The sequence below is a fragment of the Staurois parvus genome, unplaced genomic scaffold (genome assembly GCF_062004578.1).
Source record: "Staurois parvus isolate SC_StPar_1 unplaced genomic scaffold, SC_StPar_1.0 ptg001008l, whole genome shotgun sequence".
NCBI lineage: Eukaryota > Metazoa > Chordata > Amphibia > Anura > Ranidae > Staurois > Staurois parvus.
This window is the reverse complement of record NW_028318804.1, coordinates 313,462-326,114: the sequence shown is the minus strand read 5'-3', so window position 1 is coordinate 326,114 and position 12,653 is coordinate 313,462. Positions and strand designations below refer to the sequence as shown.

The 12,653-nt window shown below is 47.2% G+C and overlaps 1 protein-coding gene across 2 annotated transcripts; it reads right to left on the bottom strand.

Moving 5' to 3' along the window:
* Nucleotides 1–537: 537 nt before the first annotated feature.
* MCRIP1 (MAPK regulated corepressor interacting protein 1) lies at nt 538–12,404 on the bottom strand. Of its 2 annotated transcripts, none has more exons than XM_089657512.1 (5): nt 12,267–12,404; nt 7,788–7,855; nt 5,502–5,620; nt 5,069–5,170; nt 538–1,074 (listed from the first exon to the last, which is right to left on the bottom strand). In XM_089657512.1, the coding sequence occupies exons 2-5, from the start codon at nt 7,793–7,795 to the stop codon at nt 1,010–1,012; spliced, it is 294 nt and encodes a 97-aa protein (XP_089513638.1). In that variant the 5' UTR covers nt 7,796–7,855; nt 12,267–12,404; the 3' UTR covers nt 538–1,009. The 2 variants fall into 2 exon arrangements, with proteins under 2 accessions (XP_089513638.1, XP_089513639.1); XM_089657513.1 differs by lacking the exon at nt 12,267–12,404 and adding an exon at nt 12,189–12,247.
* Between the last annotated feature and the right edge of the window lie 249 nt (nt 12,405–12,653).

Genomic DNA, 12,653 nt, shown 5'->3' with positions numbered 1-12,653 from the left:
CAGGGTCCGGGGAGAGCGGATATAGTGAATGCAGGGTCCGGGGAGAGCGGATATAGTGAATGCAGGGTCCGGGGAGACCGGATATAGTGAATGCAGGGTCCGGGGAGACCGGATATAGTGAATGCAGGGTCCGGGGAGACCGGATATAGTGAATGCAGGGTCCGGGGAGACACGATATAGGGAATGCAGGGTCCGGGGAGACCGGATATAGTGAATGCAGGGTCCGGGGAGACCGGATATAGTGAATGCAGGGTCCGGGGAAACCGGATATAGTGAATGCAGGGTCCGGGGAGACCGGATATAGTGAATGCAGGGTCCAGGGTTTAGTAACACTTTAAAGCTCAAGGCACTAGGCTAAGGGCTTTGAATGTAGACTGTTTCTTTGCACCATCTTACAAAAGAAAATATTTTCTTCAAAACAATGATTATTATATTCTTTCTTGTCTAGGATCAATTTTCCTACAGTCCAGTCTGTATACTCACATTGCTTTGCCGCCCTTTGTCATTGATCCAAATTTGAGTACACTGGAAGGCCTCTTGTTTTTTGTTTTCATTTTTAATAGAAGGATTAGTCTGGATGGTATTGCAGGACAACAGCTGAACATGGTATGATGAGCCATTTAATAGCCAGTTGACCTATGGAACTTTGATGCTGGGATTGAACATGGACCCAGCTACTACATAAATATGTAATACCACCCTCAGTCAGAATCTCAGTTGGTTAAATAAGGATTAAAAAGGGGAAATTCATCAGTTTTTAGACTTTAGACGCACGGATTAAAGGGGAAGGACAAACAAGGGTGTAGGGAAAGAGTTTTCTCTTCTTATTGGGGAAGGGAATATAAGGAAGGAGGGGGGAGGGGAGGGGAGGCGACGCAGAAAATCTCTGCCTAGTCCACACAGTACAGTCTCAAAGAAGCTTCGTTATGTCAGTAATGGACGACCAAATGGAAAAGGAGGTGAGTCCCAATTGTGCCAGTTGGAAAAAAGTCGAGCAGCTGTAAGAAAATTATGACTTCTTGGGGTCTTGTGTGCTTCTCCTCTTCAGGTCGTTAAGATCAACTGGTTTAAAAGCTAAAGGGGGAACAGAAAGGAAACCCGTTAAATTGGTTTACTGATCCACATAGGCAAATCAAGAAAGCGCAATATCAAACATATTCTCCTACCTGCAATAGAGATCCATGCACTAGAATATATATATATATTTGTTTTATTCATATAGGGCCAACATACTGTATATCACAGTGCTTTAACCACTTGGAAACCGTGCTATAGCCGTATGACGGCTGCAGCGCAGGTACCCAGGGAGGGGCGTGCACTTGGCGATCTCCGTGATCGCTGTGTCCATAGGACACAGCTGATCATGTGATGAGGTCAAAGGCCAGTCATGTGATGAGGTCAAAGGCCAGTCACGTGATGAGGTCAAAAGCCAGTCACAGCGGCCTTTTACCACGTGATCAGCTGTGTCCAATGACAACGTGATCAGCTGTGTCCAATGACAACGTGATCAGCTGTGTCCAATGACAACGTGATCAGCTGTGTCCAATGACACAGCAGACCACAGAGTAAATACAATTGTCAGTTATCGGCAGCACTTTCCTCACTGGAAAGTAGTGCCGATAACTGGCAGCTGTCACAGAGAAGATCGGCACTGATCAGGGCATGATCAGTGCTGCCCCACAGTGCCACCCATTAGCGTCACCCAGTAGTTGCGCCCATCGGTGCCGCCACTCAGTGCCCATCAGTGCTGCCTATCAGTGCAGCATCATCAGTGCCACCTCATCAGCGTAGCCTATCAGTGCCCATCAATGCCACCTCATCAACGCACATCAGCGAAGGAGAAAAATTACCTGTTTGCAAAATTTTATAATAGAAACAAAGAAAAACTTTTATTTTTTTGCACTATAAACAAAAAAAGAGCTAAAAAATCTGAAAAAAAAAAAAAAAAAACACCCAGTGGTGATCAGGGGCAGACTGACAACTCATGGGGCCCCCGGGCAATAGGGGATCATGGGGCCCCTGTGTCCTTGCCCAAACTCAAAAAGCCTATGAAAAAGGTACCAGGGACATCTCATGGGGCCCCCTACTCACCCCGGGCTCTCGGGCAGTGCCCTAGTTTCCAAATGGCCAGTCCGCCCCTGGTGGTGATTAAATGCCACCAAAAGAAAGCTCTATTTGTGTGAAAAAAAAAACCAATGCAAAAAATTTCACATGGGTACAGTGTTGCAGTTTGAAAGACAATTGAGCGGTCATGCAACAGCAGTGAAAGCTGAAAATTGATCCGGGCACGAAGGGGGTATAAGTGCCCTGTTGGCAAGTGGTTAAAGAGAAATGTAATCTGTTCACATCCATCCCTACCATCGAAGGAGCTTACCTATCTAATGTCCCTATCACACTCATACAAACATGCATCAACGCAGGGCCAGTGTTGGGTGGACTTGAATACTTTTGTAAGAAAATATGCATAAAGCATCGGGGCCAAGCTCATCTTTTACAGGGAAAGTCAAGATTAAACAGGTATGCCGTTCCTTCAGTGCGCATGTGCCGGGTGATGTCACTGACTGCTGCTTGATGGAATATCTCCGAAATGGTGCACATTTAGAAGATATTCATTTCACCTACAGGTAATGGTTAGCACTTCCGCCTGGCAGTACTCAGGTCGTTGGTTAGAATCCCAGCCTCGCACCACTTGCCTGGAGTTTGCATGTTCTCCCTGTGCTTGCGTGGGTTTCCTCCGGGTACTCTGGTTTCCTCCCACACTCCAAAGACATGCTGGTAGGTTAATTGTCTAAATTGTCCCTAGTATGTGTATGTATGAATGTGAGTTAGGGACCTTAGATTGTACGCCCCTTGAGGGTTAGGGACTGATGTGAATGTACAATATATATGTAAAGTGCTGTGTAAATTGACGACGCTATATAAGTAATAAAAAAAATAATAAAAGGTAAGCTTTATTATGAAGCTTACCAGTAAGGAAAACTTACAAAACCGAGTTTTCTACGTTTTTTTAAAGCAAACTTCACTCTCTCCATCAAGATTGACTATTTGTAATCCTTATGCTGCTAAAGTTCGTAAATAGATAGGAAAGTATATCACATTTACTTGTTTTTAAACATTTTTTTTTACTTTTCTTCATTTACTTCCTGGTTTTTGGCCTAGGCAAATTATGTCATACATCCCAGGAGTCTTCAGGAGGTGAGGGGTTTTCTCTGTTAAACACACCCTCCTGCCTGCATGTCTGAGCTAAGGGCAGATGGATTCCAGGAAGTAAATGCTACATGAATTGTCTGCTGTTACTCAATATGGCCAAAAATGCTAGGGGTTGTTTTTTTAAGTGATTTCTCAGTAAAATAAGGCCTGAAGACATGGATGGATGGAGGAGTTTGCTTTGAATAATAAAAATTAGTTAAATAGTGTTTTTGGTTTGTGGTGCTGAAATACTGCGTAGTTCCACTTGTTACCGGAAAGAAGGAACTGGTTACCGACCGCCCTATAGCAGAACTACTGCTACAGGGCGGCAGGGCTGCGCGAAATCACGTATATATACGCGATTTTGCATTTCCGGGAAGGGAGCGCGCATGCCATCCTACCCGCACCGCCATTTGCGGCTACAGATGTTGATCGCCGGGTCCCGGCCAGAGATTCCCTGCCGGCATCTGGCGATCACCATGGAACAGTGACAGGGGAGAGGTCTGTGTGTAAAAAACACAGTTCTCTCCCGACAGCTGCTCTGCATAGCACAGCACACACATAGTAAAACAGCACACAGTTAACCCTTTGATTGTGATTTTGCATTTCCTGGGAAGGGAGCGCATGTGCCACCCTACCCACACCGTCATTGGCGGCTACAGATGTTGATCACCAGGTCCCGACCGGAGATTCCCCGCCGGCACATGGTGATCGCCGAGGAACAATGACAGGGGAGAGGTCTGTGTGTAAAAAACACAGCTCTCTCCCGTCAGCTGCTCTGCATAGAGCAATACAAAGCAGCATGTTTCCCTAGTAAAACACATACAGCACACAGTTAACCCTTTGATTGTGATTTTGCATTTCCGGGAAGGGAGCGCGCGTGCCACCCTACCCGCACCGCCACTGGCGGCTACAGATGTTGTTCACCAGGTCCTGGCCGGAGATTCTCTGCCGGCACTTGGCAATCGCCGAGGAACAGTGACAGGGGAGAGGTCTGTGTGTAAAAAACACAGTTCTCTCCTGACAGCTGCTCTGCATAGCAAAGCAATACAAAGCAGCATGTTTCCCTAATAAAACACACACAGCACACACACACATAGTAAAATAGCACACAGTTAACCCTTTGATTGTGATTTTGCATTTCCGGGAAGGGAGCGCGTGCGCTACCCTACCCTACCCACACCGTCATTGGCGGCTACAGATGTTGATCACCAAGTCCCGACCTGAGATTCCCCGCTGGCATCTGGTGATCGCCAAGGAACAGTGACAGGGGAGAGGTCTGTTTGTAAAAAAACACAGCTCTCTCCCGTCAGCTGCTGCTCTGCATAGAGCAATACAAAGCAGCATGTTTCCCTAGTAAAACACACACAGCACACACATAGTAAAACAGCACACAGTTAACCCTTTGATTGTGATTTTGCATTTCCGGGAAGGAAGCGCGTGCACTACCCTACCCTACACCCACACCGTCATTGGCGGCTACAGATGTTGATCACCAAGTCCCGACCGGAGATTCCCCGCCGGCATCTGGTGATCGCCGAGGAACAGTGACAGGGGAGAGGTCTGTTTGTAAAAAAAACACAGCTACCTCCCGTCAGGTGCTCTGCATAGAGCAATACAAAGCAGCATGTTTCCCTAGTAAAAACACACACAGCACACACGTAGTAAAACAGCACACGGTTAACCCTTTGATCACCCGCCTTAGTCAGTTTACAAATGGTAGCTCCTATATACTATAAAGTCAAGTACCCCTGAACTGCACTCTGTTAAAAAGCTGCATGCCAGTCTATTCTCAAGGTGTGAGCGTACAACTACCTAGATGCAGGCTGAGCTACATAAAATGACAGGACTTAGGATGTCTTGAAATAGCAGGACTTACATTTCAGGTTGTTGCTTGGCTGCTTTTCCACGTACTCTTCCACAAATCCGCGGTCCCCACCAGACACTTGGTTTCTCAGGTCCCGCTCCACACTCTGCCATGCTGATGAAGAACGAGAACATAAAGAAATGCGTGACTGGTTATCACCAAAGCCTTTCACACATAATACCCAAAACGAGGCGACCCCTTTGAGTCAGGCAGGGTATAATGAGCATGTTGCAGCAGTTTTAATGAACTTTTGCCAAATACAGCAGACTCATTTACTTTGCCTCACCCACACCAGGAAATCGTTTCGTAGCCAAGTGGAAGAAATCCCATAGATATAGGCATCGGATGTGGCCCATGTGCACAAATCTATAGGATTGCCTAGAAGGAGACAGTGATGGTATCTGCAAGAGTAAAAAGTGACAAGGTCCCTCTAATGGGCTCTCACCTTCATAAATGAAACGTACATTCTCCTCATGAGCTGGTGTGAATATCTCGCTGCTGCTTGGAGAGCGTGTGCTGCTTGTGGGGCGCTTGCCGTTATAAACTACGCGGGACACCGGAGAGCTTTAAAAAACAAAAATCACTTTTTTATAGACACTGGCAAGCGGCATACAAACACCTGAATATGGAAAAAAAACACATTATTTCAACTCCACTGTGTATTCTAATGATCATACGGCATAACAAGCTGACATTGTTTGCACCCAGTTGTTTCACCATTTGCTAACCGCACTATAGCTGAACAACGGTTATAACGTGGTTGTCCAGTACTGGGAGGGCTTCCATGGACATCCTCTCAGAGCCCCGCCCCATGGTTATAGGTAGGGCCAATCACAGCTGCCCTTTACTATATGAGTAGTTGTGCCCAATGACAGCTGATCACATGTAAACAGACTTGCTGGTTATAGGCAGTCCTTACCTCACGCTGTGTCTGTGTGAGAAACGGAGAAACTGGCAAAGCTATCAGTACATAGTTTACACCAACAATGAGGGCACAATCATCAGTGCCCGGATCAGTGCAGCCCCATCAATGCCAACCAGTGCAGTCTATCAGTGCAGCCTCATCAGTGAAGAAAAATTACTTAACATGTTACTAAACCCCACACCCTGCATTCACCATATCCGGTCTCCCCGGACCCTGCATTCCCTACATCTGGTCCACCCGGACCCTGCATTCCCTATATTTTATTATGTTGTATATAGGCGAGCGCTGGGAGCAAATATAAAGCAGCTAGCACACAAGGTGAAGGTAACAACCCCTTATAAGATATATAGTATAAAGTGCAGTGCTAAATGAATAAATAGTATCATATCATGAAACATATAAAGTGAAATAAATACAGTCCATAAATGTATAAAATGTACTCATTCACTCCCTTATCATATCACGACTTTACTGCAACTCCCTCCTCACTGGCCTAACTCACCACAGGCTATCCCCGCTTCAGTCGATCCTGAATACGGCAGCCAGAATCATCCACCTTACCAACGGCTCCGTTTCCGCCACCCCCTCTGCCAATCCCTACACTGGCTTCCGATTCCCCAACAGATCAAATTCAAAATCCTAACACTGACATACAAAGCTGTCCACCATACTGACCCAAACGACATCACCGACCTGATATCCAAATACCGCCCAACACGCACACTCCGCTCCTCACAAGACCTCCTTCTCTCTAGTTCCCTGGTCACCTCCTCCCATGTCCGCCTCCAGGACTTCTGCAGGGTGTCACCCATCCTCTGGAACTCCCTACCCCAATCCATCAGACTGTCACCTACTCTTCTCTCCTTTAGGCGCATCCTGAAAACCCACCTCTTCAAGGAAGCCTACCCCGCCCCCTGCTAATTGCCGATCTTCTCCACTATTCCTACCACTCCATCCCCCACAGCTATTCCTCCTGTACCACTATCCCCTCCCTCCTAGATTGTAAGCTCCAAGGAGCAGGGCCCTCGAACCCCTCATGTATCGCATTGTATTGTTATTGTACTGTCTCATGTATTGTCTCCCATTGTAGTGTACAGCGCTGAGCAAACTGTTGGCACTATATAAATACTGTATAATAATATTCGTGTCCGTGGAACTACAAGGCACAGCAATCACGGTGAAGAATAAAACTGTGATAATAGACCAGTGAGGGAATCCACCACCTCTGCCAAATGTAAACTCACCAGAAAGCTACTGGTAAATAGCATGCATGCACATCACATCAGGGAACCAGAGGACTGCCGGAAGATTCTAACTTGGACTGCTCCGCCACAGGCAAAAATGGAGGTGGACCCTCTCCTAGGGAAAATAGCTCACCACAGGAGCCCAGAAATGGTATATAGTGCAGTATTTTATTGCAGCATCAATTAAATTTTATTACACAGGGGCCTGCAAAGTATTGCTGTGCCAGGCTCCTGCAGACTCTTCCTCCAGCTGCCTGTACAGAGGTACCAGCTTTCAGTTGAAGAACTGGAGAAAGTGCCAATGGACTACAAGTGCAGTGATCAGTGCAGAGCAGAGAACTACAGATCTGTATAAATATGGGTGAAGCATGCTGAAAAGGTGGAGTTACACTTTAATTCCATACCAATGAAAAACACCACTTTCTTCAAGCGTCTTGCCAGAAAGACAAGTAGGATCCTCCTTCCTTGGATCATCTCCAAGGCTACGGACCACTTTCCACTAGGAAATGCAATTAAATAACTAATAATACTGACAGTTCATACAATGCAATAATATCCTCACCTGGTCATTGCTGGTCTGTCAGAGGACTGCCAGGAAAACGATTGTCCTGGAAAATCTAACAGGAGAATCTAAGGAGAGAGACAGACAAAGAGTCAGATACTCAAGTCCATACATACAATAAAAAGAGCTGGGCAGCTCACACACAGCATTGTCAGAAAGCAAAGAGATATCAAGTGTCCCCAAACTGTACATGCAATGCTAGAGGCCTGTGCCTGCCAACTCCTAGAACAACAACCAACAGATCCATTAGAAACCCTAGACACGTCATGTTGGAATGAGAGGCGGTGTAAAAGAGACCAAAACATTGACCCTAGGTTCACATCTGTGAGGTGGTGCCGCTGCGGATCCGCACGAAAATCCGTGCAGCCGCACCACCCGCACAGAGAAATGCGGACCTACAGGCGGGTGCCATTAGTTCTAATGGCACGCTGCCCGCACTGGAAAACGCAACCGTACTGGGAACCGAGGTTCCGGTGCGGGCTGCGTTTTCCAAAGAAGTGCAGGGACTTCTTCCCTGCATGTCACGGGCACGGGAGTCCATTCAAATGAATGGGCTCTTGTGCCCGTGCAAAACGCAGCCCGCACGGCCGCATAGATGTGAACCAGGGGTGACTCTTAATTCAGTCCATAAACACTGTTCTCCGGCTCAATCCCTGATGAATTTTTGGATCCCTGAAATACACTGGCTTCCTCTTTTTGACTTTGTATGTGAACGTACACTGGAAATAATTGTATCAGAATTATTGATCTGGGGTGAGGCACTTCAATCTTAGGTCTGCTGTTTTTAACTACAAACCAAAGAAGATGGAAATTTTCAGAGGTGTAGAAGCTGCCTACTAAGAACTCAACACAACCCTGGGGTCCAGCAATACCGATCCACTTTCCTAAGCAAACCCCTCCCAGAGAGTAAAAACCGAGGGAGCTTTTTATCCTTTTACCAAATGTGGGCACGTTACGGCCACCAAACCGCATGATATCACAGTACAATGCGGTCTGGTGAAGCACAATTGTAAAAGTCATGCCTGCCCTACTTCTTGCGCGTTCCCGTGTGTTCGGCAGCGCATTGAGGGTCCATTCACACTGGAACGTGACACAGGAAAGGTGCATTCCATGCATGTGTTCCTCACCACACGTCAACTCACTGCTCTTGCAAGACATGCTTGGCTGCCAATGAATGAACTATTAACGACACCCCAAACGCATCTCGCAAATGCTTCGTCTTTACGGCCACCAAACCGCAAGCTACTGTGGTACTATGCAGTTTGGTGCAGTGCAATCTGAAAAAGTGCTTGCAAGTGGTTACTTGTTCCTCACTGAAATAAATGGGCTGTCAATCCTGGAGTGCCTGGTCCCTTCAACAGAGGGGGTGGACGGAGGTGCCGGAGCTGGATGGGGAAGACATTTGTGAATACCCCTTTACCAATTTTGTAGCTACTAGAGATAGGTTAATTCAGTTCAAAACACTTTATATGGCATATTTCATTCTGCAGCGCCTCCACAGAATTTACCCTACCGAAGACGCAAACTGTTGGAGATGTGGAGACGCCCAACGGACTTTTTCCACATTTTTTTGGTCCTGCGCCCATATATAAACATCTTGGATGGATGTCCTCCACTTCATCTGCTTGGTCACCACAATGTCTGTCCCCTCACGGTGTCAGTTTGCCTACTGGGTCTGGCCAACCAGTTGGCTTTCTCTAGGGCTTCCAGAATATCACGAAGTCTACTCCTTTTTTTATGCTAGAAAGGCCATTGCGTTGAAGGCCATAGTGTTGAAGGCCATAGTGTTGAAGGCCATAGTGTTGAAGGCCATAGTGTTGAAGGCCATAGTGTTGAAGGCCATAGTGTTGAAGGCCATAGTGTTGAAGGCCATAGTGTTGAAGGCCATAGTGTTGAAGGCCATAGTGTTGACCTGGAAATCTGACAGCCCCCCTACCTTAGGCCATTGGAAGAAGCTGGTCAACACACTGATTCACCTATATAAAATGACATACTTCTCCCGAGGTTGCCCAAAAACATTTCATAAAGTTTGGGATTTCTGGTTGGAATCCTCTTCTACTGCCAACGCTAACGTTTCTGCTTAATCTCGTGCTCAACCCTCCATAAATATCCCTGCATGGTGGGAAATTGGTGAAGGGTCGTTGTCTGGGGTCTCCATTATATGAAACCCTCCTGCCTTACCCCTTTGGGAGGGGACCAGCGGGAACTTATTCTCGGCATTCTTTGTGATCTGGTCCAATATACTCATTAATTAACTGATCTCTCTAATGTTATTTAATGAAGGTTTCCAAAATTTCTGTATGTTTGTTTCCATTGACTACACTCCTGCCCTCATCACTGAGGATAGTTCGGGTTGAGCTGGACCAGTGTTTCTCAACCTTTTTTCAGTCAAAGCACCCTTTAAAATTATGGACAGTCCCGAGGCACCCTTTAAAATTATGGACAGTCTTGAGGCACCCCATTCTAAAATAGGGTCCCTCAAGACTGTCCATAATTTTAAAAGGGCACCCCATTCTAAAATGTAAAAAAATATTCTAATAGTCGCATATAATGCAGCAACATCCACAAGTGTAGGACACCCAACATTAGAGGGGATTTAATCTTACAAAGCAAATACACTTTTGCACACTGGTACTGACTAGTATTCCAGTGTTTCTCCTCTCCCTCAGTTTTTCTCCAACACTGAGCTAAAGTGATCCCAGCACTGATGGAGAAGGGCAGGGGAGGATCAAACTAGGATGGTGTGCAGGCAGCCGACATCCTCCTTATCAACTGATGATGTCATTGGCTGTCAGGGCACTGACGGCTAGAATAATGGTGCACAATGAAAACCTGTGGCTTTGTGTAACTAAAAGGCAGGCTTGTTCTACCCACTGGCTTGTATACAGGTTTTGGGCAATTTTTAGACATTTTGCCAAGGCAACCCTGAAGAGACCTCAAGGCAACCCTGAAGAGACCTCAAGGCAACCCTGAAGGGACCTCAAGGCAACCCTGAAGGGACCTCAAGGCAACCCTGAAGGGACCTCAAGGCAACCCTGAAGGGACCTCAAGGCACCCCTGAAGGGACCTCAAGGCACCCCTGAAGGGACCTCAAGGCACCCCTGAAGGGACCTCAAGGCACCCCTGAAGAGACCTCAAGGCACCCCTGAAGAGACCTCAAGGCACCCCTGAAGAGACCTCAAGGCACCCCTGAAGAGACCTCAAGGCACCCCTGAAGGGACCTCAAGGCACCCCTGAAGGGACCTCAAGGCAACCCTGAAGGGACCTCAAGGCACCCCTGAAGGGACCTCAAGGCACCCCTGAAGGGACCTCAAGGCATCCCTGAAGGGACCTCAAGGCATCCCTGAAGGGACCTCAAGGTACCCTGGTTGAGAAAGACTGAGCTGGGCTATGGGTGTTAATGTAGTTGTCTGATTTTTGAGCCAGGGAATGTCCCAAGGCTATGTTTTGTAACTTTTTCAATTTATAAAATAATAAAAAACAAATAAAAAAAACAAACAAAAACTGGAATGTGTGGGATCACATGAGAACGCACGTGTTTCAGAGTGAACCAGCTCTTCAGGCTCATGCAAACTGGGTTCAATATGTCACTTTTACATGCGTTTTACTTTTTTCTGCCTGTAAACGCACACAGAGGAGTGTTTACAAGCTGAAAAAAAACCCATCACCTTGAGTGGGCTGTCAAAAATGCACTGCACAGGAACAAGCAAGAACGGTGTAAACCAGGCCTCATTCACATAACGCACACTCGCGATTTTCTGTGCGCAATTGTCACACGATTCCATGTGTCATGCATAGAGCAATGAGTGGCCCTATACGCATTTGTCCTGTGAAAGATGCTCGCGCACCTTTTTGGGGCGATAAGCTGCGATTGATTTTTTTTTTAAATATGCAACAATTGCACCATATTTGGAGTGCCCTTAAGAATAATGGCATCCAAAGGCTCAGCCGCAATTTGGACTCGCCAGCAGAATCGCTGCAATTCCAGATCATCAAGTGTAAATGCAGTCTAAGACCCCGGTCACACCGGGTGCGACTCGCCATGCCATTTGCAAATCGCATGTCAAGTCGCACCCTATTGACCGCAATTAATCTAAGGTTATCCAACCTACAGGTCACATGATGTTGTTGCCCCTAGCAACCAGACTCCACCTCTCCAGCAATTCTCTTAGTGGTTGCCATGGAGATCAGCAGCACAACAGCTCCAGAACCCCCCACCCCCAGATTAAGGTAAGCCATTTGGCTATACTGTCCATAGCAACCAATCAGGAGTCCCCTCTAGGGAAGCTGGGTTAGTGATGTGGCTGGTTGCTAGGGGCAACAGCTAACTACCCACAGAGGGCCCATAAACACACACTTACAACCCACCCCGAGGTCCCCTTCCAAGCCCACACATAATACCGAGCACCACTAGGGAATCCCAGGCGACTAGGCAACCGCCATCTTCCGGTTTACTGGCCGCTACTTCCGGCGCCTTACCACTGTTGCTGTTTCTCCGGTTCCCAGCTGGCAGGCCCGGAGAGGAAGTGACGTCTCCTCAGGCGCGCCCACGGGAGTCCGTGCATGGGCGGGCGCGCGCGCACCAGGGAGCTAGCGTGGGTAACGTAGCGACGTCCGGCTAGGGAGGGAGCGTATAGTGTGGTGGGGGGCGTGGCCACATAGGGCCAGTCATCTCTATGGAGATTGCTGACTGTGACAACCAGAGTGACTTGTATGATATTTCCCTGCTGGAGAAAAAACACATAAAAAGGTGTCAGGATAGAAATGTATTCTTATCTATGTGTAGCCAATACAGGGAAATGTGTCTGTTTATGAAAAGAGTCACCACTCGCCCACCAGAGGATTTCCCCCTCTTCCTGACCAGCC